A 25,971-nucleotide genomic window follows, 5' to 3' on the forward strand; every position below is an offset into this window, starting at 1 on the left:
CTCAACTTTACCCCAAGCAGTCAGAAGTGAACCATCAAGCCTGGGGAGATCACACTCGGTCCTAGAAGGGCAAGGAATATTTTGCCTGCCAGGTCTTTCCTGGAGCTCACCTCCCATTTTTTATATAAGGAAACTGAGGCTCCAAGATGGATATGACTAGCTCACTTTCACCCAGTGAGATGGAGACAATGTAAATCTGATCATGTTATTCCTCTGCCTCTAGCCTTCTATGGCTCCCTAGTATTCCTGGGTGAGGTCCAGACTCTGGAATAGCACAGACATCCCTGTGGACTCTGGCCCTTGCCCACATCTCCAACCCTAAACCTGCTTTCCTCCAAGAGGCTTTCCCAGCCCTCTGGGGCCAGGTAAGGTCCCGCTCTGACTGTCCAGAGCCCTGCCCCATTCCTGCCTGACCACATCTGGGAACACAGATTGCAACGGCTCTCTGGTGGCCTGTTGGGACTTCATGAGAGGAGGGGACAGGCTGCATTGTCAGAGGCTAAAGTTCCCAGGGTTTGACACATAGTAGGTGTTCAGTAAATAGTTGTTGAGCAAACAAATGGCTAGAGGCATTCATCTGAACCATAAATGACTGTTTGAATTCCTTTGTTGGGTGTAAAATATTAGAGGTGAGAAGGTGCTTCAGAAAAAACTTTGCTTTCTCAGGTGGCAGGTAACCATTGTTTCTTTGGGCTTTTGCGCTAAGCTGACCCTGACAGTGGTCAGGGGTGATGGCTTGACTCTCAGGGCAAGCCCTGGACCCGGACTAAGAAGATCTGGGCATGTCTGTGTCACGGAAGAGGTGGTCCAGAGTGGCTCTCACTGGCTGGGTGGCCTTGGCCAAGTAAGTCTCCCTCTCTGAGCCTGGTTCTTCGTCTGTCAAATGGGACCATGGACAGCGCACAGGGAGGCGGTGAAAGTTGATCTTGTCCCCTTTCACAGTGGGACAGTGTGGAGCTGTCCCTTTAACGCGGGAGGAGGGGCCAAGACCACAGGAAGTTGGGGGAAGCTGGGAAGAGCTGGTGCCCAGGCAGGCTGGTGGGCTGCTGGCTGGAGCCAAGCTGGGTCTGGGGACTGCTAGGCAGTCAGGTAAGAGGGCCTGGGGCCAAGTGGTGCCTCTAGGGATCTGTGTGCATGTGTGAATGTGAGTGTAGGGCCGTCTGGAAGCTTCTGGGGCAAGGTTCAGGATGAGCGGACAGAAAGTGAAGGTTATGGGTGCAAAACCTTCCCAGGAACAGTGATTTAACTCAGGGTGCTCTGTGGTCTGTGCCCTGGAGAAGAAGGCTGGGTGCTAAGGACTCTGATGGCTGGGCAGCAGGTCCCGCTTGCCACAGGGGCAGGACTGGGCACTCTGCTGTTCTGCCCAATTTTTTGTGTCCGAGAGATCCCCAAGGAGCCAACATTGATGCAATCATATGAAGGTTTATTCGACAAGCTTAAGCTTGGGCCCAAGTATACCCGACACAGCGGAATAGGGACTTGGACCCTGAACCAGATTACATTCAGAGTTTTTAAAGGCAGAGTAGGGGTGGACCTGGCAGCGGGTGAGGACATAGGGGATTAGGGATGATGCCAGTCTCTAAGGAATTTTGGAAGCAAGGTCTCTAGGACCTTGAGGGGCTAGCTATTGTTGGGAAAAAAGTTATTTATTACCAGTAATAAAAGTCTTCTCGTGAGACCCTTTAGATGTATATCAGTGGGTCATATGCTTGGGAATGATTGTTGACACTATCTTGGAGGTTTAGAGATAAAGTTTCCTCAAGGAATTGTTAAAGTAGACTTACAGGATCCTGGTTGGACCTGTTGGAGTAGGGGGTCGGTCAGGCCAGGATTGTCCTTAGCAAAACCTCAAGGTGAGGGCAGGTGAGTCCCCAGGGGAGAGCCACTCTGTCTGTTTCAAGGGCTTATCAGTAGGTAAGGAATTTTAATGATTTTCTTCTGCCTCTGTTTCCCCACATCATTCCCCCCTGAACAATGTTGACCCTTAAATCTTTAAGGTTGTTGAAGGTGGAAGGTATCTTCTGTAACTTCTTCCTGCTGAATAGGGGGGTAGAGTTGACCCTACCTACTTGGGTCAACACTGGTCAGTTGGGGAGTGTGTAGGGGAGTTAGGAAAGACGGAGGCAGCTGAGTCCAGGAGAGAATGCTCAGGTGATCTTCCCAGGTGGAAAGGATCCTCTGTGGAAGTTAGGACAGCAAAGGAGTTGAAGTCCGGTGAGGAGACACTGGAGAAAATAGCAAAACATGATTAGCGTAACAAAAAGAAAATGAAGCTCAAATAAGTTTTTTTTTTGCTATTTGACAAAAAACCCCTTTTCCAGTCCAGGAGTTTAAATCAATCTTTAAAGGAGAGAGGGACGGCTTAAAATGCTCACTTGAGTAGGTCAGAACCCAGGAAATATTTTGTGATAATCTGGAACGTCAAGATGGCTGCACTTAGGCCAGGGCTGGACTCGACGCGGGTACAGCCGTGTTTTCTTGGCCTCCACATTTCCCCCTCTCAGAGGAACCTAAGGTAGGACCCAATCATGGGTCCAAGCTGGCCTCAGTAACAAAGTCCAGTGGTTGGTATTGCTGTCTGAGTACCATGAGTTGAACTGCACCGACTCCGTCTTTGACAAAAGTAACTAATCTATTGATAATGCAGGGCCCGAAGGTAAGGAGAGGGAGAGGACAATGAGGGGTCCGGTTAGGGTGGACAGCAAGGCAGTTAACCATGGGGAATGACTGAACCGTGATTCAAACCCACCTGGCTGCTCTTCCCGTTCCCGTTTGCATCCAGCCAAACCTTGTCTGACTTTTGCCAAAGATTCTCGGACGATTCCTGAGTGGTCCGTGAAGAAGCAACATTCCTCGTTTAAGGCAGCGCATCACCCCCCTTGTTGTAAGAAGATTAAATCGAGTCCTCTCCTGTTTTGAAGGACAACCTCAGACAAAGAGGTTAGGGAGCCTTGGAGGTGGGAAATAGAGGTCTCTATCTGTTCTGTGTCCAGATCCATGGCTGCCCTGAGACGGTTATAGTGGGAGTTCTGTACGGCTAGTGAAGCAATATCTGTCCCTGCACCTGCTAATCCCGTTCCCAACAGCGTGGCGATGGTGATAGCCAAGATGGGCTCTCTTCTATCCTGTCTGTGGGTATCTGCATCGAACCACAGAAGTACCTGCTCGGGTGTCTGGGTGGCTCAGTGGTTAAGCCGCTGCCTTCGGCTCAGGTCATGATCCCAGGGTCCTGAGATTGAGTCCCGCATCGGGCTCTCTGCTCAGCGGGGAGCCTGCTTCCTCCTCTCTCTCTGCCCGCCTCTCTGTCTACTTGTGATCTCTCTCTGTCAAGTAAATAAATAAAATCTTAAAAAAAAAAAGAAGTACCTGCTCATCTGAGTGGTAGATAATTTTAGGAAGTAGCTGAACTAACACACAGAAACCCTTTGTCTGATTTAGAATCTGACCATGAAGACAGGGGGTAAGGCCTGTAGAGCATGCCCTCCAACCGTCTTGAGGAGGTAGGTGGTAGTCTAAGTTAGATATAGGTCTTGTCTCATTACATAGGGACCGGTATTGGGGTGAGGGGGAGCCTATACAGAGTCCCTGACCTGACACTGATTGTAAAGTGAGTCCTTGAGTCTTTGGATGCCATCTACGGGCATTAAGGTGGGAGATTATGTTGTACTGACCCAACATCGCGATTCCCTCATAGAAGGGAGGCTGGATGTCATAGCAGAGCCAGCAAGATTGGGTAAGATTGGGCTTGGTTGCATTGAGGAACCTGTAAGCTTGGAGCATCAGGTCCCAAAGTGGGTGCTGAGAGGGGCTGAGGAAGGGGAGGATCTTGCGGGAAGGAGGCAGAGACAGGAGTGATGGTGTCTGCGTCAGGGGTGTTATTGGACGCAGACGGCGTGGTAGGTACAGGGGAGGGTGCTGGGGAGTTAGCAGTTGTCCGAGGTTTGGGCGGAGGAGGTGCTAGTGCAGGGTTTGAGCCTAGGTTAACCTGATTATTCTGGGCTGAGAGTCTCAAGATGAATAGTTTTCCCAAGTCCTGGGAACTGAGTCTTACTACGTCATAGATTCTTAAGCCCCAAGTAAGTCCTACCTGCCATCTTGTATCTAGTTTTCTGGGCTCTGTGAATTTTAGGGTGATCAGATTATTGGTTTCAGAGCTCTGTGATGTGCGGTTTCTTTTAAGAGTAATTAAATCATCTTTGTTGGGAGCCGCCCACCAAATTTCGCCAGTGGAGACACAGCTCCAGCTGGCACAGTAAAAGTGGGAGGGGCCCCCACACTGCCTTGCCTGGTTTTCTGTAAGGTGTCCCGGGCAAACATAAAAATGTCATTTGTATAGTTGGCTTCTTAATCCGTGGAGATGGGTGTCCCCCAAGTAGTTTTGTTAGATCAAGAGTAAGGTCAGGGAACCAAGCCTGTGGTGGGGCAATTTTTGAGAGGGAATATACAACCTCTGCATTAGAAACACTTGTTACCTGTCATGTTAGGTTAAGTGGTTGGTGGGATTGGCCCTGGCGTGAGGGGGACATGGCATAAGCAACATTAGTGGGGGAAGTGAGAACGGCGCAGTCTTAGCTTTAAGGGATTGTCCTTGTCGGGCTCACATTTCCATTCTGGAACAAAGTCCTTGAGAACAGCGTGTGGGTCAGCTGGCCGGATGTGGGTGTAGTGGACGCAGGGAGTAATCCCACCGACCTTGAGAGCGGTGGGAGTGGTCAGGATCACGATGCAGGGTCCCTTCCAGCGCGGTTGGAGTGTCTGGTGTTGGTGTCTCCGAATGTACACCCAGTCACCCGGTCGATATCGATGAGGGTCCGGGGGTGGCCCAGTCTCATAGAGGGCCCTCAGCTTTGGCCACACCTGTTCATGGGTTTGTTGTAACATTTGGAGGGAGAAAGGGAGTTGGTGATCATCAAACTCAGCAAGCACCTTGGGTTTTAAATTAGGAATAATAGGTGAGGGACTACCGAACATGATCTCATAGGGGGTAAGTCCCATCTTATATGGGGAGTTTCGTACCCTATATAGGGCGAAGGGGAGGAGAGTCACCCAATCCCCGCCAGTCTCCAGGGCTAATTTAGTTAAGGTCTCCTTTAATGTTCTGTTCATCCTCTCTACCTGTCCTGAGCTCTGGGGCCTGTATGCACAGTGTAATTTCCAATCTGCCCCAAGTACTAGTGCCCACTCCCTATGTTACCTTAGAGACGAAGCCTGGTCCATCGTCTGATCCAATCTTAATGGGAAAACCAGACCTCGGTAAGATGTCTTCCAGCAGTTTCTTGGTCACGGTCTGTGCGGTTTCATGTTTGGTGGGAAATGCCTCTGTCCATCCTGAAAAAGTATCTACAAACACTAGTAAATACCTGTACCCATATTTTCCAGGTTTTCCCTCAGTGAAGTCCACTTCTCAGCAGGCTCCCGGGCGGTCCCCCCGGGTGCCCAGGTTAGATCCATGGGCGGTGGCATTAGTTAATTGACATGCGTGGCAATTTGCCACAATGTTCGATCTTTGATCGGGAGTCTTTGATGGTGATCTTTGCATGTCCAACCAGGTCTTCCATTTTTTTGTTCCCATGTGGGTGCTCCTATGCATTTTGGATAGGACTCGCCATCCCAGTTCCTCTGGTAGGATTATGCTGCTATCGGCAGCTCTCCACCAGCCATGTAGCATTGCGTCATGGGCAGACGCTTAATCCACTGTAAGTCTGCGTCAGTGTAGTTGGGGTCATCTGGCAAGCTCGGTGCTCCCGGATCAGGCAGTGTGGTCACTAAGACATGGTCCACTGAAAGAGCTGCCTCTTTTGCCTTTAAGTTGGCCAGCCTGTTTCCCCTGGCCACTAGCGTGTCTGCTTTTTGATGTCCTGGTCAATGGATAATGTCCAGTGCCTTAGGCAGCCAGAGGGCCCTTAGGAGCTCAAGGATTTCTGCCTTGTTTTTAATAGTCTTTCCTTCTGCTGTTAAGAGCCCTCTTTCTCTATAAACGGCTCCGTGGATGTGGGCCGTGGCAAAGGCATACCTGCTATCAGTATAGACGTTTATCCGCTTGCCTGCTTGCATTGTTAGCACCTTGGTTAGCGCAATCAGTTCTGCACGTTGGGCAGATGTACCAGCCGCTAACGGTTCTGCGCAGACAGTCTCTGTCTCTGCGGTCATAGTGGCCCCCGCATACCTGATTCTTTCCCGGACAGAGCTACTGCCGTCTCTACACCAGGTGTTACCTGCATTCGGCAGCGGTCGGTCCTGGAGATCAGCTCTGACTCCATGCACCGGAGCCAGGATTTCTTGGCGGTCATGAAGAGGGGGTTCCCAGTCAGGGTTAGGGAGCAGTGTCTCTGGGTTTAAGGCTGTTGGCGCCTGGAACAGAATTCTGGTAGGGTTCAAAAGCAAGCCCTAGTCATGGGTCAAGCGGGCATTGTTGATCCATCATTCTGGGGTTTTTGTTCAATGGCATGTGGGGTAGTGACGTCTAGTTCCTGCCCCATAGCCAGCTCATCAGCATCTTCAACCATGGTGGCCACTGCAGCAATAATTTTTAAGCATGGAGGCCATCCAGCAGCCATGGCATCTAAATTCTTTGAGAGGTCGGCCATCGGCCTCTTCCAGGGGCCTATATACTGAATATATACTATATACTATATAGTATATATATATATACTATGTATATATAGTATATATAGTATATATAGTATATACTATATACTATATACTCCCTTCACCACCCCTTCCTTTTTATCCACATAAAGGTGGAAGCGCTTAGTCAGATCAGGCCGCCCAAGTGCCGGGGCCAAAAGCAGGGTTTGTTTAAGGTCATTGAAGGCTGTGTTCATGGCCTCAGTCCACACAAAGTCCTGTCTTTGCTTTGTGGCCTCGTAGAGGGGCTTAGCGATTTCAGCAAAACCAGGGATCCACAACCGGTAGAACCCAGCCGACCCCAAGAATTCACGCACCTGGCAGATGTTTCGAGGCTGCAGGATCCTCATGACGGTCTCCTTCCGTGCATCCGTTAACCACCTTTGTCCGTCTCTCAGGCTGTACCCCAGGTAGCTCACCTCCATTCTGCAGATCTGGGCCTTCTTAGCTGAAGCCCGGTATCCCAGAGTTGCTCTCATTTGGAGCAAATCCTTGGTGCCTTGTAGGCATGTTTCCTGATCCTCTGCTGCCAACAGGATATCATCTACATATTGTAATAGAGTCAGATTAGGGTGCTCGGCATGGAACTCACCTAAGTCCTCGTGTAGTGCCTCGTCGGGGATGGTGGGCGAATTTTTGAATCCTTGCGGTAGTCGAGTCCAGGTGAGTTGGCCATTGATGCCCTTGTCCGGGTCCGCCCATTCAAAGCGAAGAGGTCTTGGCTCTTTGAAGCCAAGGGTAAGCTGAAAAAGGCATCCTTTAGGTCTAGCACTGTGTACCAAGTCTTGTCTGGGGGCAAGGTGGAGAGGAGAGTGTAGGGGTTTGGGACCATAGGGTGCATGTCCATCACCTGTCGGCTGACTTCCCTCAAGTCCTGGACCGGTCTATAATCATTAGAGTGTGGCTTTCGCACCGGCAGCAGGGGAGCGTTCCATGCCGACTGACAAGGCCGCAGTATGCCCGAGTCTAGCAGTCGCCGGATGTGTGGGGTGATCCCTGTCCGAGCTGTGAGAGGCATGGGGTACTGGCGGACCCTGACTGGATCTGCTCCTGGCTTTAGTTCCACGTATATCACCGGCTGATGTTGGGTCAGTCCCATTCCCCCGGTTTCTGCCCACGCTTGGGGAAACACCTGCAACCCGTGGTCAATGTCAGTCATTGGTGCTGGGGGCATTTGGTGAAGACGATATTCGTCCTCCAGGTTCATGACAAGCACCTGGATCGGGTGCCCCTCTTTATCCAGAACCTTTGCCCCTTTAGGGTGGAAACTAATTGGGCTTCCATCTTGGTAAGTAGGTCCCGGTCTAACAAGGGGTAGGGGCACTCAGGGAGGACCATGAAGGACTAGGATACCTGGCCCACGCCGAGATCCACTGTTCTTTGGGTCCTCCACGGATATTGTTGAGTGCCTGTGGCCCCCTGTACCCATGAGGTTCTATTTGTCAACTTTCCTTGAGGTTGTAGCAAGACAGAGTGCTGTGCCCCGGTGTCTACTAGGAATTTAATTGGTTGCCCCTCCACTTTAAAGGTTACCCCGGGCTCGGGGAGGGGTGCTGAACCCCGACCCCCTAGTTGTCTAAATCTTTGACCTCCAGGATAGTAGCAGAGGCCTTTGGTTTTTTTTTTTTTTTTTTTAAGATTTTTAAAATTTATTTGACAGACAGAGATCACAAGTAGGCAGAGAGGCAGGCAGAGAGAGAGAGAGGAGGAAGCAGGCTCCCTGCTGAGCAGAGAGCCCGATGCGGGGCTCGATCCCAGGACCCTGAGACCATGACCTGAGCCGAAAGCAGAGGCTTTAACCCACTGAGCCACCCAGGCGCCCCGGCCTTTGGTTTTTTGTTGGGGCAATCTTTTACCCAGTGGTCTTCTTCCTTGCAATACACAATTATTCAGTTTGGGGCGTTCTCGACGGGGGCCATGCTCCTTACCTGCTCCTGAACCCAACGTCTTGAGACATCTCTGTTTTTCACGTGGGTCTTCCGCGGTCGTGGCCACTAGGATCTTAGCTAGGTTCTGGGTCTGGCGGTCACTTATCTTAGCCTGTTGTTCCTCCAGGCTCTCTCTCTCTGTTATTGTAGACTCTTTCTGCCACCACAACAGAGCCTGTAGGCTCTTTTCTCCTAGTCTTTCTACCCTCTGCAATTTCCTTTTAATGTCCAGAGCGGCTTACTTAACAAAAGCCGTAACAATGGCAGCTCTGGTTTTTGTGGCCTCTGGATTCATAGGGGTGTACTGTCAGAACGCCTCTATGATCCTTTCTAGAAAAGCCGCCAGACTTTCATCTTTACCCTGTCTTACATCATATACCTTGGCCAGATTGGTGGGCTTGCATGCTGCAACCTTAAGACCTGCCCCTAGAGTCTGGTGGTAGACCCAGGGCCTCTCCTTACCTTCTGCCAAGTTGTAGACCCGAGTGGGGCGAGACAAGGGGAAAGCTGCATTTATGAGATCGGGGTTCTGAGTTGGCTGTCTGTCGTCACCCAGGATGGCCTTTTGGGCTTCCACCTGGATTCGCTCTCTTTCCTCAGTGGTAAAAAGAACCTGTAAGAGCAGCTGGCAGTCATCCCAGGTGGGCTGATGGGTGAAAAGAATAGTATCCAAAAAACCACTCAGATCTTTTGGGTTATCAGAGAACTTTGCATGTTGGGTTCTCCAGTTGTATAGATCACTAGTAGAGAATGGCCAATATAACATTGGCTGTCCCCCCGTTTCATCGGGGGGTCCCATGGCGCGGAGGGGAAGGACAGTGGAATCGGCCAGTCCCAAGTTTGGGGTTGGGGCTGCCCTATGGGTCCATCTATGTGTCTCTGCTGCCAGCCCATCCATGGGGGCCCCTCCATCTGGGAGGGGGCGTGGCACTCCCTCAGCAGCCCCTGATGCTTCTGCTGGAGGGGCAGACGGGAGTGGGGCGAGGGGACCTGGTAGGGTGCTGGGAAAATCAGGTCCTCTGTGGGAGTGCCCTGAAGGACTGGGGAAAGCGGAGTCTTTGGTTCGGACTCTGTTTTCTTGTCAGACTTAGGAGTTGGGTTCCGCAGGGCTAGGATCTCAGATGTAGGTCCTGCTTTGGGAGGGAGAAAAGGTTTAAGCCAGGAGGGAGGATTCTCGATCATGTCCTGCCAGACCAGGATATAAGGTACTTGGTCAGGGTGGCCGTGTGGTTTTTCTCTGAAGATGACAGCCTTAACCCGTAAGATAATGGGCAGTTGAAAAGTTCCCTCCCGGGGCCATCCAGCAGTAAAAGCTGGCCACTCAGACATGCAGAAAGTCTGAAACTTTCCCTTTCGTATGTCTGTGCTCCGGTTACGAGCTCTCTCCCTGACATCCGAGAAGTGGTAATCATCAGAGACAGAGGGGTCGTCTGTGTCTGTCCCATCACGCCCTCAGCCCACAGCAAGACAAATACACTTATGACAGTTAGCAAGAACACACTCACACAATCGATCCAGCACGGCTGCGAAGACAAAACTGTAAGTAAGTTAAGGGAGGATCTGACCGCAATGGCAGCGGATTCTCCCCCCAGAGGAGGACTTCGTCCTCCAGGCGGGGGCAAGGGACATCTCCCAAGACCCCCGGTTGACGGCCCGCCAGCCAGCGCGTCTGCTGAAGCCAATGTCGACCCAGATACTGCTTGGAATTCCTACAGGTAAAAATGCAGACTGGAGCTCCCAGAAAGTATGCGCGCAAACAGGAAAACAAGTGCACTCACCAGCAGGTGCAGGACCCTCCGGGGCGGGGTCCTGGGGGTCTCTCAAATCGCGGTGGGACCTCCACATGTTGTGCCCAGGTTTTCGTGCCCGAGAGACCACCAAGGAGCCAACACGGATGCAATCATACGAGGGTTTATTCGACAAGTTTAAGCTTGGGCCCAAGTATACCCGATACAGCGGAATAGGAACTTGGACCCCGAACCAGATTACAGTCAGAGTTTTTAGAGGCAGAGTAGGGGTGGACTTGGCTGTTGGTGAGGACAAAGGGGATTAGGGATGATGTCAGTCTCTAAGGAATTTTGGAAGCAAGGTCTCTAGGACCTTGAGGGGCTAGCTATTGTTGGGAGAAAGGTTATTTATTACCAGTAATAAAAATCTTCTTGTGAGACTCTTTAGATGTATATCAGTGGGTCATATGCTTGGGAATGATTGTTGACACTATCTTGGAGGTTTAGAGATAAAGTTTCCTCAAGGAATTGTTAAAGTAGACTTACAGGATCCTGGTTGGACCTGTTGGAGTAGGGGGTCAGTCAGGCCAGGATTGTCCTTAGCATAACCTCAAGGTGAGGGCAGGTGAGTCTCCAGGGGAGAGCCACTCTGTCTGTTTCAAGGGCTTGTCAGTAGGTAAGGAATTTTAATGATTTTCTTCTGCCTCAGTTTCCCATATCACTGCCAGTGCTGTTAGTGTCACCCAGGTGATCTCTGGAAAAGCCTGAGGGACAAAGAGGAAGAAACAGTAGATGGTCCTTGGGCCCAATTCATAGAGGCAGCAGGAGAGGCCCAGTGAGGAAAGGTGACTTGGCCAAGGTCATGCTTGCTGGGACCTGAACCCAAGCCCCAGACTTCCCACTGTACTGCTCCACAATAGGGAGGGCCCAGGGCTCCCACCTCAGCCCCAGTGGTGGCCACATGCTGTGAGAGCCATGTGTCCCTAGGCCACGGTCTCATCTCAGCCCTTGACCTCAGTCTGGGAGGCCTGGGCCCTTATGGGCATCTGGGCTTGATGAGGCTGTAGGAAGTTTGGGGGCTTGTTCATTTGACAAGCTTGCTGTTTTCCTGTGGGCCTTTAGTGTAACCCAGAGGGCTGGGAGAACCTGGGGGTTGATCCAGGGGCATTTGGCTCCTAAGGATGACTGGCAATTAAGAGGAAATGCTCATACCTTTAACCACCACTACCATCACCATCACCAGCAGCAGCAGCAGCTCATAGATAAAGTGTGGCATCGTGTTAAGAGCACAGATGCCAAAGTGCACTGCCTAAGTTTGAATCCTGGTCATGCCACTTTCAGCCTTGTGACCTCGGACAGGTTACTTAACCTGTCTGGGCCTCAGCGTCATTATCTATAAAATGGAGCTAATAAGTGAACCTATCTCCAGGTTGTCGTAATGATTATACAAGATGGTATACGAGGTCCTTGGCACCGTGCCTTGCCAGCAGTAGGTCCCACACAACTGTTAGCTATTGTTATATGTCAGGCATAGAGTTGATGCCTTCACGATATGGCCTCATGGTGTCTGCATGGTGATTCTGTGATGCCCAAACTCTTCTAGTTTGTTGTATGATTAAGTCATTCTCATTTATCAGTTTTAATGGTCATTTCCTGCCGTTCCTGTTCTATCCACAAGTGTCCTAGTTCTCCTCTTTAAGACTCCCTGTATGTGTGCTTTCCTTAGTAGTTTTCACCATTTTTGGTTATGTTGTTTGTCTATACAGTTATTTGTCGAATGCTGATCTCCCCATCAGCTCCAAGAGGAGATGTCTGTCTTGCTCACCTTGGTATCCTCAGTTCCTAGGTCAGGGCCTACACCTCGTGGGTGCCCTGTAGACATGCGGGAGAAAGGGTAAGCGTGCCTGCATGGCTAGAAGGCTCCAAAGAGATGGTGCCTCTAGAGGACTCCGCTGATGTCTGACATAGAATAGAGCAGAAGGGATGTTGGCACAGAGAAGTGGAGACTCTTGTTTGGGTCACACAGCTAGAAATACAGAGCTGGTTTCTTTTTTTTTTTTTTTTTTTTTCTTTTTTTTTTAAAGATTTTATTTATTTATTTATTTGACAGAGAGAAATCACAAGTAGATGGAGAGGCAGGAAGAGAGAGAGAGGAGGAAGCAGGCTCCCTGCTGAGCAGAGAGCCCGATGCGGGGCTCGATCCCAGGACCCTGAGATCATGACCTGAGCCGAAGGCAGCGGCTTAACCCACTGAGCCACCCAGGCGCCCACAGAGCTGGTTTCTAACTTTGGTCCCTGATTGACCCCCTAAGCCCAGAGCCGAGGTGAGACCCAGGCTGAGGTATGCTGACTCTGAGTGACCCACTGATCTCTCTCCCTTAGTGCCATGTCCAGTGTCCTGACGCAATGGGGGGAGGAGGGGTGGCTTAGACTCTGCCGGGCCCAGGAAACCTCAGGGCTATTTCCGCCAGGGCCCTGGGGTCCAATCCAGAGACAGGAGATCTGGAACCCTCTGGTGGGCATAGCCAGGACTAAGAAAAGGTGAGCAAGAAGCTTGGGCCCTGGAGGGTGAGGGAGGCTGCAGCGCTCCTCCTACTGGCCAGTAGTGGAACTGCAGGGCGTGGCTCCATGCTTTTTCTGCCCCAGAGAAAAAAGATGGGTTGCATTAGCTTCTTGAAAAAACCCTTCTATTCCCCTCACTTCCCATTTCCTCCCTTTTTGTTTCTTGATTTTTCCCAGGGGGTCATTCACTAACTGTGCCTTTGCTTCAAACCTCCCGACGGTTTCCCCTTGCAAGCGTAATTAGGATAACATCCCAGCTCCTGACCGCTAGAAGGTTCCCCGAGGGCCTGCCCACCTCTCTTTGCTCGCCTCCTGTGCCCAATCTCTTCTCCCTGCACTGGCAATGGCCCGAGTTCATTTCTCCCTCAAGGTGCCTCCAATGCTCTTTCCTCTGCAGGAATGCTTTTCCCTGGGCTCCTTGCTGTCACTCCTCTGGAACATTCCCCTTGGAGAACTTGCAGATGAAAAGAGAATTCAAAGCCCTCTCGGCCAACCTGATACTCTCAGATCCGATTTCCATCCTGATCCAAATTGTTAGAAACCCCAAACACTAACTGCAAAACCAACCATGTGTCCCATTTAACGAGATGATCGGAACGGTGAGCGATTACCAGATATTGGATGATATTGGGAGATGATTATTAATAGTTTTAGATGTGATAATGATATTGTGGTGACTTTTTTTTTTTTAATTAGCATCACTGAGATACGATTTCTATAAAATAAAATTAGCCTGGGTGGCTCAGTGGGTTAAGTATCTGATTCTTGATTTCAGCTCAGGTCATGATCTCAGGGTGGTGAGATGGAGGTCCCCGTTGGGCTCCACGCTGGGTGTGGAGCCTGCTTAAGATTCTCTCTCTCTCTCCCTCTCCCACAACCCCTTCCCCATGCTCACTCTTACTCTCTTAAAAAAAAATTAGTTCACTTTGAATAAGAATTCAACAAGTTTACACGAATGTTTACAGTTGTGAAACCATATGGTTATATTGTTTAAAAAGTTCTTTGCTTTGGGGGCGCGGGGTGGCTCAGTGGGTTAAGCCTCTGTCTTCAGCTCAGGTCATGGTCTCAGGGTCCTGGGATCAAGTCCCGCTTCAGGCTCTCTGCTCAGCGGGGAGCCTGCTCCCCCCCACCCCTGCCTGCCTCTCTGCCTGCTTGTGATTTTTCTCTCTGTCAAATAAATAAATAAAATCTTTTAAAAAAATAAACTAAAAAGTTCTTTGCTTTTAGAGATCCATGCTGAAGTATTTACAGATGAAGTAGTATAGGAAGAAAATCTAGTGAGAATAAAGGAGGGAAAAAGCATTGTACAGGGACGGGGGTGGGCACAGGTGGGGATGGAACAAAGCAGGCCACGAGCACTTGCCTGAGCCGAGTGATGGGTTACACCAGAGGCTCCTTAGAGAGTTCTCGATATTTTGCTGTGTTTAAATGCTCCATAATTCAAGTTTTGAAAAAGTTTTTCTCTCTTGAGAGACCCTTTCTGACCATGTTTGCTAATACACTGCTTCCCACCCCCATCACCCCTGCTTGAAATTGTGTGATTCTGTCTCCCCAACTAGAATGTGAGCTCTGGCAAAGCAGGGGCTGCCTCCGACTTGTGCGCCCCAAAAACATGGACCTACCTGGCACATAGTAGGTGCTCAGTAAAGGTTTTTTTTTTGCATGCATGTATGCATGAATGAATGAAGAATGAATGAATGAATTTTCCCACGCTCATTCATTCATCACCAAGTATTGGCCATGTTCTACACCCCCAGCCCTGTGGGCAGCCATAGTTACAGAATGAAAGGGTCCCTAGTCCAAACCTTTTTGTCCAGATGGGGAAACTGAGGCCTGGGGAGGAGCAGATACTTGCCTGGAGTCTCACAACTTGGTAGCCAGATAAGGCTAAGGAGCCCAGCTGAGGCTCTTCTCCTTCACCCCTGTGCCCCAGGGAAGGGGACTCTTGCTGGAGCTGCCCAGGCTATGGCCTTCATGATCTCCTGCAGGCCTCCCAGTGGTTGCTGGAATGGAGAACTCTCTGACAGGCTGCACTATGCCTGAGCACTTCCACACAGTTACTCCTCTGCTGGAGAGCTGGGCGCTTTCCCAGGTGGCAGGCACGACTGTCTTCCTCAAGTGTGAGAATGTGCAGCCGTCTGGCTCCTTCAAGATCCGAGGCATTGGGCATTTCTGCCAGGAGGTAAGGTATTGGCAGGAGGGGAGGAGTGAGAGGGTTCAGGAAAGAGGAGCGGGGAGATGGATGCTGACTGGCTAGGGGTGAGGGCAGGAGGGGAGAAGTAAAGTTGTATGGGGCTGGATGAGGGGCGAGGAGTGTTGGGGTGGGCTGGGAAGGGACTGACTCCATCCCATACAGGCTCTATGACATTTGCCTGGGTCAGTCCTCAACCCCATTCCTTCTCTTCCCAGGTGGCCAAGAAGGGATGCAGACACCTGGTGTGCTCCTCAGGTGACCCTCAGGGCGGGTCCTCAGGGCTGCGTTGGGGGGAGGAAGAGCTGGCTAGAGCTGCAGTAAATGTCCAGGTTTCAACCCCCTCAAGATGGCCACTTCATGTGTCTTCTTTAAGCCCTCTTCCCATATTCAGGACTCATATCCGAAGTGACAGAAACCCATTCCATACATGTTTAAGATACAGGCCCCAAGAACTGGAAATTCTTGGGATAAGTGGCTTTCAGGTATAGCTGGATCCAGGAGCTCTCCTTTGTATCTCTTTTCCCTTGACTTGTCTTTTTTCTATACTAGCTTTATTTTCATACAGACTTCATAGCAGCAAGATGGCCATCAGGAATTCTGGGCCTGCCTCCTATCATCCTGTCAGCTCTAGTGAACAGGAAGCAACCCCTTCTTACTGGTTTTCCTCAATCCATCATTTGGTCTTTTTCACCTAGCTTGGCTTATGTACTCAGCCCTGAACCAATCATGGGTTAAGGGCTTGAGTTCTCTGATTGAGTCCATCTAGATCACATACCCACCTCTGGGACCAGAAAGAGAACTCAAAAGTTGGGGCATACAAGTGCTGGGAAGGAGTGACCCACAAAGGGAAATGGAGGGGAAAGAAGATGGTGTGTTGACAGGCTAAAACAATGGCACCCCCTTCTGTTGCTTCCACAGGGGGCAATGCAGGCATTGCGGCTGCTTATGCTGCTCGGAAGCTGGGCATCCCTGCCACCATTGTGCTCCCTGAGGGCACCTCCCTGCAGGTGGTGAGGAGGCTGCAGGGGGAGGGAGCTGAGGTGCAGCTGACTGGAAAGGTAAGGACCCCAGGAAGGAGAAGCCAGCTGGGGTGGGCTCTTCTCTTTACCCCCACCTCAACCCTAGGAGAGGGTAGCTCCCTGCTTTTTTCTTTCCTTTTTTAATGAGCAATGCCCTGAGCCCAGTCTTCTGGCTGAGCTGAGAGGTGGGAGCAAGGCATATTGTACATGGAAGCCTGGGACCTCCTGCCTCTACCTACCTTGAGAAGACTTCATCGGCATGAACCCAGGAGAAACAGGAAGCTAAGGGACCAGGAGTGTGTTCGTCTCCTTATAACCTCATTGACACTTGGTATTATTCATTTAAAAATGTTTGCCATTTGATGAGACAAAGAGTATAAAGAAAGGTGATGGTGGCATCATTTCTCATTCTGAGACCACCCCAATAATGAAAGGTGCCCATCACCAGGGATTGCGCTGATTCATCTTGTTGCCACAGAAACAGAAATGCAAACATGTAATCCTTCTACCTTCCTAGAAGGAAGGAAAACATTTCCCTGGAAAAAGAGATTTTTTTTTTAAACCATTAAAATTAAAACTAAAAGCTGGTCTGCAAATACTTAGTGTCCAGCTTCCTTCCTTGCTTTCTCCCTTCTTCTCTTTCTTCATCTATTCAACTGTCCTCCCGTCCATCACCCTCTCTCCCGTTCATCTGTCCATCTATCTGTTCATCCATTCACCCATTTATCCACTCATCCATCCATCTGTCCATCTATTCATCCATCCATCCATCCATCCATCCATCCATCTGTCCATCTATCCATCCATCCATCCATCCATCTGTCCATCCATCCATCCATCCATCCATCCATCCATCCATCCATCCATTTGTCCATCCATCTGTCCATCTATCCATCCATCCATCCATCCATCTGTCCATCCATCTGTCCATCCATCCATCCATCCATCTGTCCAACATCCATCCATCCATCCATCCCCCCAACACCTTTCTCCCTCCTTCCCTTCCTTCCTTCCTTCCTTCCTTCCAAGTCATACTATGTGTCTGTACTAGGTTAGAGCTAGGGATATAGAGATAGTAAGACGTTGTCTCTACTCTCATGAAGCTCAGGTGTTGTTGGGGAGACACACAGATAACCAGATGGTGATAAGAGACTGCAGTAAGTGTTGTGATGGGAAGAGCCGGCCCTGACGAAGAACAGAGAAAACATAATGTTTTAATCAGCTATTGCTGCTAGATTGTGCTGCATAACAAACATCCCCCAGATATCAGCGGCTTATGAGAAACCCGATCTCTCTTGCTTGTGGGCTTGTGAGTGAGCCAGGGTGGCTCTGTGCCAGGCTGCAGGCAGGATTAAGGTTTGCATACATGTCCCCCACATCCCTCTGGACTGGTGGCCCCCTCGGACGTGTTCTTCTCCAAGTGAATGGCAGGAGGAGTGGGAAGGAAGGCCCTTTTGAGGCTGTGGCTCAGAACGGCTACACTGACACTTCTGCCACATGCCACTGGCCAAAGCAAGTCACACAGCTGGGACCTACATCAGTGTAGGTGAGGAAATGGACTCTGGCCCCTGGTGGGAGGAACAGCAGTCACCTGACAAAAGGCGTGGACGTGTGATTCTAATGGAGGGAGGGGGAAGAGAACTGGGCAGTGGTCCTGTGCCTCAGACCTGGGGAGGTGATCCAGGAAAGGCTCCCCAAGAAGGGTCCCCTGTGTTATCTTGAAAGGGAAATACAAGTCCTCCCATTGGGGAGAGGGTCATGGGCAGAGGAAGGAGCCTGGAAAGGCCTGGAATGGGAGTGAGCCTGGTGCACTCCACTTGCTGTGGCCTGGCCCCTGGGGGAAGGGGTGACAGGTGAGGCTGGAGAGGGGGAGGGGAACAGTCCCCTTGGCCGACAGGGTGGCTCGTAGGTGAGGCTGGCATAGGGCAATGGGGAGCCATGGCTGGAGTCTGAGCAGGAGAGGGGCACGGTGGGCCCTCATTCTGACTGCTCTTGGGCCGTGGACAGGAGGCAGGAAGCTCTTGAGTGGCACTAAGGGCTGCATAGTTCTGGGTCTCATGTTTGTTTCAATAACTCTAGAGAATGAGGCCCATCTCTTTGGTTCGACGTCTCTGTGGAGTCTCTGTGGACAGAGACTATCTCTTTGTCTTCTCTGTGTCCCCTGGTACAGGCTGGGCCCAGCATGGGTGTTGCTGGCGGCCAGAGGATGGGCGAAGGTGACCTCCGGCCCTTTTGTCACCCTCTGTCCCTTGGAGGAGGGGCTGTTATTTGTCACTTAGCTTCTGCTGGGGTTGGCCAGAGCGGGGGCCCCTCCGAAGTCCTGTCTTAGTTTGGGGTCCCCAGAAGCAGACCCTGAGACGAGGAATGGGGTGCATGTAGTTTATTTGCAAGGTGATTACAGAGATTGTGAGGACATAGAAATGAGACAGGGAAGGGAAGAAAGCTTACAGTGGTGTGTCCGGGAGTCATCTCTGTGGGCAACTGGGGTTCAGTCCCCACTTGGGGCTCCCATGGAGGACACACACAGGGAGGGTCAGAGGGCCTGCCCCTCGGCACTGAAGTCTATCCTGCCCACTGCCCCGCAGAATCCCCTGGCCAGAAAATACCCTGCAAGTGACCTCTGCGCTGGGCTGCCAGGGACATGGACTTCTGCCACAGATGCCAAGCCCACGAGAAAAGTGCACCCACCTTTGATGTGGTCCACGTAGGTCTGTCGAGACCCAGGCTGCCTCTGGCTGCTTGAACTCAATTGGCAGGTCATCCACTGGGCAATCGCTGGTTTTCATGGACACCATCTGTAGGGGCCAAGTTGCTATTTGGGGCTCTGATTTCAGGGGGCTTCTCACCTATTGGCTGGTTAGAAGCAGAAAAACTGCTTAGCTGGCCTTGGAGCTCACCCTCCCCTACCACTGCAGGCCAGCCTGTTGGGATTGCGGAAAGCACGTGACATCTACTTACCCGACTGGAAGCCTCCGACTTTGACTGAGGAGGCTGCCGGGCCCACCCCAGCTCTGGTCTCACCCTTGGGGTTCTCCCCAGCCCATCAGACCCTGGGGCCAGGCAGGAGACCTCAGGCTCTGCTCCAGCCTCCACAGCAGTCCAATTCCTGGGGCTCCTGAGGCCCTCGCTTCTCTTTAGGTCTGGGATGAGGCCAGTCTGAAGGCGCAAGAGTTGGCCAAGAGGGATGGTTGGGTGAACGTCCCTCCGTTTGACCACCCCCTGATCTGATAAGTTTGTTGCCCCTCCCCCATGGAGCTCAGGGCCCAGACCCTCCTTGAGTTGGGGTCCTTCCATTGGACAGAAGGGAAAACTGAGGCCTAGAGAGGAGTAGAGGCTCAGAAGGCAGGCACACTGGGGTTCAGACCCTGCTTCTGCCACTTGAGAGTTGTGACTCTACAAAGTACCTCTCCTCCCCAGGCCTCAGTTTCCACATGTGTACAGTGGAAATGGCAATAGTCAATCCTACTTATTCAGTGTGCTTTGGGACGCATTTATCCATTTGATCCTCCCCAGAGCCCTTGAGGTGGGAGTTTGATGTCCATTCCACAGGCACAGAGTGCTCAAGGAACTTGCCCAAGATCACACAGCTAGTAAATGGCCAAGACATCAAATCCCAGGCCCAGAACTTGCTGGATGTCAATTGATAAGCTCGTCCCCTCTTAACACACACACTAACGCTGCGTCTTTCCAAGATCATGGAGGGGATTAAATGGGATAATGTCTGAGAACATGGCTGGGAGGTGGGGGGAGGGGAAAGAATGAGTGAATGAATACATTGAATGGATGAATGCTGAGCAAGCTAAGGGTTGCAGGGTCTCTGCTCCCCTTGCTGTGGATGGGGATTGGGGTGGTGATGAGGAGAGTTTGTGTATACGTCAGCCTTTGGGAATGGGGGCCTTTCTCACTCTGCTTTCTCCTCCCCCAGGGAAGGCCATGCCAGCCTGGTGCGAGAGCTGAAGGCAGCACTGGGAAGCCCACCGGGGGCCCTGGTGCTGGCAGTAGGGGGTGGAGGGCTCCTGGCTGGGGTGTCAGCTGGCCTGATAGAAGTGGGCTGGCAGCATGTGCCCATCATCGCTGTGGAGACCCAAGGGGCCCACTGTTTCAATGCAGCCATCAAGGCAGGCAGGCTAGTCACACTGCCAGAGATCACCAGGTAGGCATGGGCTAGGGGCATGTGTGGGGGCTGGGGGTGGGAGTGTTGCTGTCTTACCAGTACCCAAGAGACTCAAGTTCACCCTAGGACTCCAACCACAGTAACGTCAGAAGGCAATGCCAAAAATGTAGATGAAAGATATGATTCATTGAAGTTTCAGTAATGGATAAAAAAATTTCATGGGTCTGTATCATTACAAAGGCAGTTTACGTGTTTTGCAGGTAAGTGAGAAAATGTAGGCAAGCCATAAGCAACAGAAAACAAAATGGCGCCTTCCATTCCACCCTCCAAAGATGAACAATGGGTTACGTTTTCCCAGTCTTTGTTTTCCCCTTATGCACGCATAGTTACATACAAGTGAAACGAGCCTGGCACATAGTAGGTGCTCAACAGATGTTTGTGAAGTGAATGAATGAATCGATCATATATTTTTAAGTTGGGATCGTATCCTTCTTAAACTCTATTTTTCTAGTTCATGTGATCTATCATGAACACGGTTTCATTTTTTTCCCTACAATATCATGAGAGAACTTTTTCCTTGTTACTTTCTGTAACCGATTTTAATTCAACGGAGAAAAAGTTCGTATGAACCAACTAACTAACTAATAGAGAGTGGCCAGCCTCCAGACCCTGTGTCATCTTAACATCCTTCGTTGTCATCACCCCAACCACCCGCACGGATGCTGTGTTAGTTTCCCAAGGTTGCCATAAAGATGACCACAGACTAGATGGCTTAAAAGAACAGAAATTCTTTCATAGCCCTGGAAGCTAAACGTGTGGCATCAAGGAACTAGCAGGGCCACACTCCCTCGGAAGGCCCTAGGGTCTCCTTCAGCTTCTGCCTCTGTCTTCATAAGACCTTCTTCTCTGTGTGTCTGTCCTTTGCTTGGAAGGGCACCCGTCATTGAATTTAGGGTCCAGTTTAATCCAGCGTGACGTTATCTTCTAATTCCATCTGCAAAGAACCTAGTTCCAAATTAGATCATATTCTGAGGTTCTGTATGGTCGTGGATTTGGGGAGAGACACCACTCAACCCTCTACAGATACCAGCACTGCCCCTATTTTATTAAACACCCATTACGTGCTGGAACTTTCCATATCGTGGTGTAAGACAGCAAGGTGGCTGAAATCAGAACAGTCTATTAAGTCATCTCTATTAAGCACCTATTGTATACAAGGTTCTGGCTGGACAGTTAGAGAAACAGTCTTTGCTTCAAGGAGAATTCTGTCTGGACATACGAATCTCCTTAATGTCTTTCTGGCACCGTTTCCACTCCTATCTGACGCCATTCACCCTCCAGTGTCTCCATGCTGCCTTTCCCTGAAAATTATTTGTGCCTCGAACCCTGGGGTCTTTCCTGTCCCTCGCACTGGAAATACCAGTCCCTCCTACATTGATGAAATGCTCCAGGGCTCAGCTGGGCAATTGCTTCTCATAGGCCCAGCTCATAGGCCCCGAAGACCTTCTGCGTCACTCCTCAGCTGTGAAAGAGCTTGTAGATGGGCAGGTTTGGGCCCCTAGTTGGGAAGGAGGGGGCTTGAGCATGGGGACTGGCTATTCAGCTCTGAGTCCCTCGTACCTCCCTCAGAGCCCGGCCCAGTGGAGCACTCAGGGAAGTTCGTGGATTTGCCATTTTTGTAAGGATACCGCTCTCCAGCCTGGGGCTCTGACCGGACTCACCTGACAGTCACCTTGCTGGGAGTTCTGTCCACTCTCCCACTGGACTCCAGCTCCTGTCCGGCCCTTGTCCCCACCCCGGGGCAGCAGTGCTCCCCTGGATGGCTGTCATAGCCCTCCTCCATCCCTGGGCTCTACTTGGAGCTTTATTGAGATAGACTTCATGTTTCATGTAACCCGTTCTCTTAGAGGGTAGAGTTCAGTGATTTTAAGTATATTCAGAGTTGTGCCTCCATCACCAAAATCCCTTTTAGAACATTTTCCTTTTTTTTTTTTTTTAAGATTTTATTTATTCATTTGTCAGAGAGAGATCACAAGTAGGCAGAGAGAGAGGGGGGAAGCAGGCTCTCTGCCTAGCAGAGACCCTGATGCGGGACTCAATCCCAGGACCCTGGGATCATGACCTGAGCCAAAGGCAGAGGCTCAACCCACTGAGCCACCCAGGCGCCCCCCTTTTAGAACATTTTCATCACCTGTCCCCAAGTCCCTCCTCCCCTCCAACCCCCGGCGATTACTGCTCCACTGCCTGTCCCTAAGGACTCGCCTGTTGGGGACATTTCCATTTGGAGGAAGTCATACAATACGTGGCCTTTTGTGTCTGGCTTCTCTCACTCAACCTCACGTCTCTCGGCTTCATCCGTGTTGTCGCCCTCACTTCATTCCATTTTATGGCCAAATACTACTCCCCCGGGTGGCCGGACCCCATCTTGCCTATCCCTCCCTCAGCGGCTGCACTGTCTGGGTTTCGGGCTACGGGGAGTCGTGCTGCTGCTCGTAGGGACCTTTGCGTGTGGACGAACATGTCCGTTTCTCTGGGCTGCGTCCCTACACGTGGTATTGCTGAGCGTCCTGTTGCCCCGAGTCCTTGGTCTCCTGGCAGGTCAGGGCATCCTTCCTCTGCTGCCGACCTACGGGACCCTTCATCCCCCACCCCCTGCTTGCATAAGGGGTGCCTTCCCCAGGTTCTCAGGCCCAGATCCACACTCCCCTCAGCCCCACTCCAGCCGCTGGCCTGTCTTCCCGCCCCTTGGCTGGGTCATACTCCTTCCTGCCACCAACCTCTGCTCACGCTGCGTCCTCTGCCCAGAATGTTCCTGCCCCTTCCCTTCCCTCCTTTCGGCTGGGAACTCTCACCCCAGGGAGATGGCCCCACACCTCTGTTTCAGGGAGGGGCCCTCCTGGCGGTCTCCCTCTGTTTATCTACTTAATTCTCTTTCCCCTCCCAGACTTTGTTCTTACGTATTTATTTATAAGCGAGGTTTCTAGTCAACCGAAAATGTCATACTCATCTTGGTCCTTACCAGGTAGCCATCCGGGAAGCTCCGCATCCTGCTGTCTCACCAGCAGGAGTGGAGTCGCCAGCTGTCACCACACGAGGGGACGACCGTGTTATTGACTCTTCCCTGGGCTGGACTTTCCATCCCTGTGGCTTATTAATTTTATAACTGGAAGTTTGTTCCTCTTCATCGTCTTTATCGGTTTCGCCCAGCTCTGTCCACCACCCCCCCCCCGGCCCCAGCCCTCTCCCTTTGGTGACCACTAATGACGGGTCTGTAGTTGGGCCCATTTCTCTCTGGCTGTTTTTGTTGACTTTGCTCTTAGTGACCGCGCTGGTGATAGCCACCACCAGCCCTTCCGAAACCTTACTGTGCATCAGGCTCTCTTCTACGCATTCGGACCATTTGAAACTCCACCCCCACGGCACTCTCGTGAACAAGGGACAGTCGTCACCTCCATTTTCAGACTTAGGAAGCTGACAATCGGGGAGGTGCAGTGACCTTCACAAGGTCCCCCTGCTAGTACGGGGCTCAGGTTTGAAATCGGGCAGCCTGGCTCCTGAGTTCTGAGCTCTGGGCCTCTCGGGGCTCAGGGCCAGTTCTGATGGGCTCTCCAAGGGCTCTGCCGGGCCTGAAACACTGCTCGGCTTGGGAAGGAACCAGCAGGTGGGCCATCCCAAGCACAGAGATAAACAGCATGGACGCTGGAGCCAGACTGCCTGGATTTCAATCCCCACTGCTACGTTCAAACTCGCTGTGTGTGCTTGAGCTACTTCCCTAACCTCCCTGAGCCTCTCAGTTTCCTCCCTTGGAAAACGGAGCTCATACATTTCTAACTCCAAAGGGGGATTACGAGGATTAAGAGAGGAAACACATGCATCTATCACCTGGTGGATAGTCAATAAATACTAGTTATCGTATAGACATGATAAGTAGCTATGAATGAATAAGGTACAACCTAGTCCGTTTCCATGCTTGGATTTCTGGGGTCTGTGCAAGGATGGCCACAATCGTGGTTACAGAGTTGGAGGGAGTGGTGTGCTTTTGTTGGTCCCTCACGGGGCGCCCAATTTGGGGGCCACTGCCTCGGCGCCAGTGCTCTGCTGGGCTTTTGCAAGGCTGAGCCCCCAGTCCGTTGCAGGATGGGAAGGGGGCCTGAGGCTTAGAGGGCTGGGTCCGTGAGGGCAGAGGCCCAAGGAGTCCCCAGCTCTGCCCCACACCCCGGCCCTCCCTGCCCCGCCTGCCCTCTCCCACAGCGTGGCCAAGAGCCTGGGTGCTAAGACCGTGGCCACGAGGGCCCTGGCGTGCACGCAGGAGCTAGACATCATCTCCGAGGTGGTGGAGGACGGCCAGGCTGTGAGTGCTGTGCAGCAGTTCCTAGGTGAGTGAGACTTGCCCTCCCTCCCCAGGCTCGGGGACCTCCGAAGACCCTGGGTCTCTGGGTATTCTCTCTTGTCTGTATGCTCCGTGCCTACCGCAGGGCTGGGTGCACACCAGTTATGTGACAAGTGCATGCTGAGCCTGTGGAAGGGTAGGGCCAGAGGCCACGGTGCTGCCTCTAGCCTCCGGACATTTGTATGTGCTCTGCTGCCTGCTGGCCACGCCCCCACCCGCACCCCGGGCCCCGTTCCCTGCCGATTTCACGTGACTTGGGGCTACTCAGTCAAAATGGCGCCTCCTCCGATCTTCCACTCTCATCCTGCCTGGGCTGGAGACTCCCCATGGCCTCTGTTTATGGCTGCCTGGTTGTTATTCATCTACAGTGCTAGATGCAAGCCCCGTGGGGGTGAGGCTGGGCGTGTCCTCTTTACTGGGGTGACCCCAGGGCCTTCCTAGCATAGGGCCTGGCAGAGAGTGGGTGCTCCATAAATATTTGTCGAATGAATGGGTGAATGTGTGAGTGAATGGAAAGGTAGATAATGGGTGGATGGATGGATGGATGGATGGGTGTATGGATGGACACATTGATTAATGGACACATTGATGGATGGACAGACAGACAGTCAAGTGATGGATAGGGGATGGATGGATGAATGCATGGATGGATGGACGGACGGATGGATGGATGGATGGACACACTGATTGATGGATACACTAATGGATGGACAGACAGACAGTCAAATAATGGATGGGGATGATGGATGAGTGGATGGATAGAGAGATGGATATGTTGATTGATGGATACACTGATGGATGGACAGACAGACAGTCAAATGATGGATAAAGGAATGGATGGATGGATAGATAGATGAAAGGTGGATGGATGGAGGGATGGGTGGTCAGATTGATGGATGGAGAGAGGGTCAGGCAGATGATGGATTGTGAGCTGGCTGGCTGGCTGGCTTCGTGGATTTGCGGTGCCCAGAGCCTACCGAGCACTAAAGGCTTCTTCTTCCCTTTCTCTCTTCTCATGCACTCCGTTCCCCTGCTCCGGGCAGATGATGAGCGCATGTTGGTGGAGCCTGCCTGCGGGGCCCCTCTGGCTGTCATCTACTCAGGCCACCTGGGGAGGCTCCAGGCCGAGGGCCACCTGCGCCCATCCCTGGCCTCGGTCGTGGTCATTGTGTGTGGAGGCAACAACATCGATAGCGGAGCGTTGCAGGCTCTGAAAGCCCAGGTGGGTCAGAGCTGACGGTTCCTCATCCGGGATGCACACCCCCATAGCAGGCTGAGGGGCCTCTCTGCTCATGGACGGCCATGGAAGCTGCTCCGTGCTTCCGTGCCAGCTGCCTCCTGCAGGAAGCCCTCCTGAAATGCTTCCCTTGGCTCCCCTGCAGACCTAGTCAATAAACACTCCGAGATGAA

The 25,971-nt window shown here is 51.7% G+C and overlaps 1 protein-coding gene across 1 annotated transcript; it reads left to right on the plus strand.

Moving 5' to 3' along the window:
* Positions 1–1,012: 1,012 nt before the first annotated feature.
* On the plus strand, positions 1,013–25,971 carry SDSL (serine dehydratase like). Its single transcript, XM_045073667.1, has 9 exons — positions 1,013–1,089; positions 13,242–13,443; positions 14,833–15,026; positions 15,254–15,293; positions 15,957–16,096; positions 19,196–19,283; positions 19,982–20,210; positions 24,423–24,547; positions 25,605–25,971. Exons 3-9 carry the CDS (start codon positions 14,853–14,855, stop codon positions 25,796–25,798), a joined length of 990 nt encoding a protein of 329 aa, XP_044929602.1. The 5' UTR covers positions 1,013–1,089; positions 13,242–13,443; positions 14,833–14,852; the 3' UTR covers positions 25,799–25,971.

Source organism: Mustela putorius, unplaced genomic scaffold, assembly GCF_011764305.1.
Source record: "Mustela putorius furo isolate JIRA1106 unplaced genomic scaffold, ASM1176430v1.1 tig00537248_pilon_pilon_pilon, whole genome shotgun sequence".
Lineage (NCBI taxonomy): Eukaryota > Metazoa > Chordata > Mammalia > Carnivora > Mustelidae > Mustela > Mustela putorius.

Excerpts from the sequence above, each read along its gene's own strand:
- SDSL (XM_045073667.1), top strand. The coding sequence starts at position 14,853 with ATGGAGAACTCTCTGACAGGCTGCACTATGCCTGAGCACTTCCACACA. Across the intron at positions 15,027-15,253 it reads TTGGGCATTTCTGCCAGGAG|GTGGCCAAGAAGGGATGCAG; the intron begins GTAAGGTATTGG and ends TTCTCTTCCCAG. Across the intron at positions 20,211-24,422 it reads ACACTGCCAGAGATCACCAG|CGTGGCCAAGAGCCTGGGTG; the intron begins GTAGGCATGGGC and ends CCTCTCCCACAG.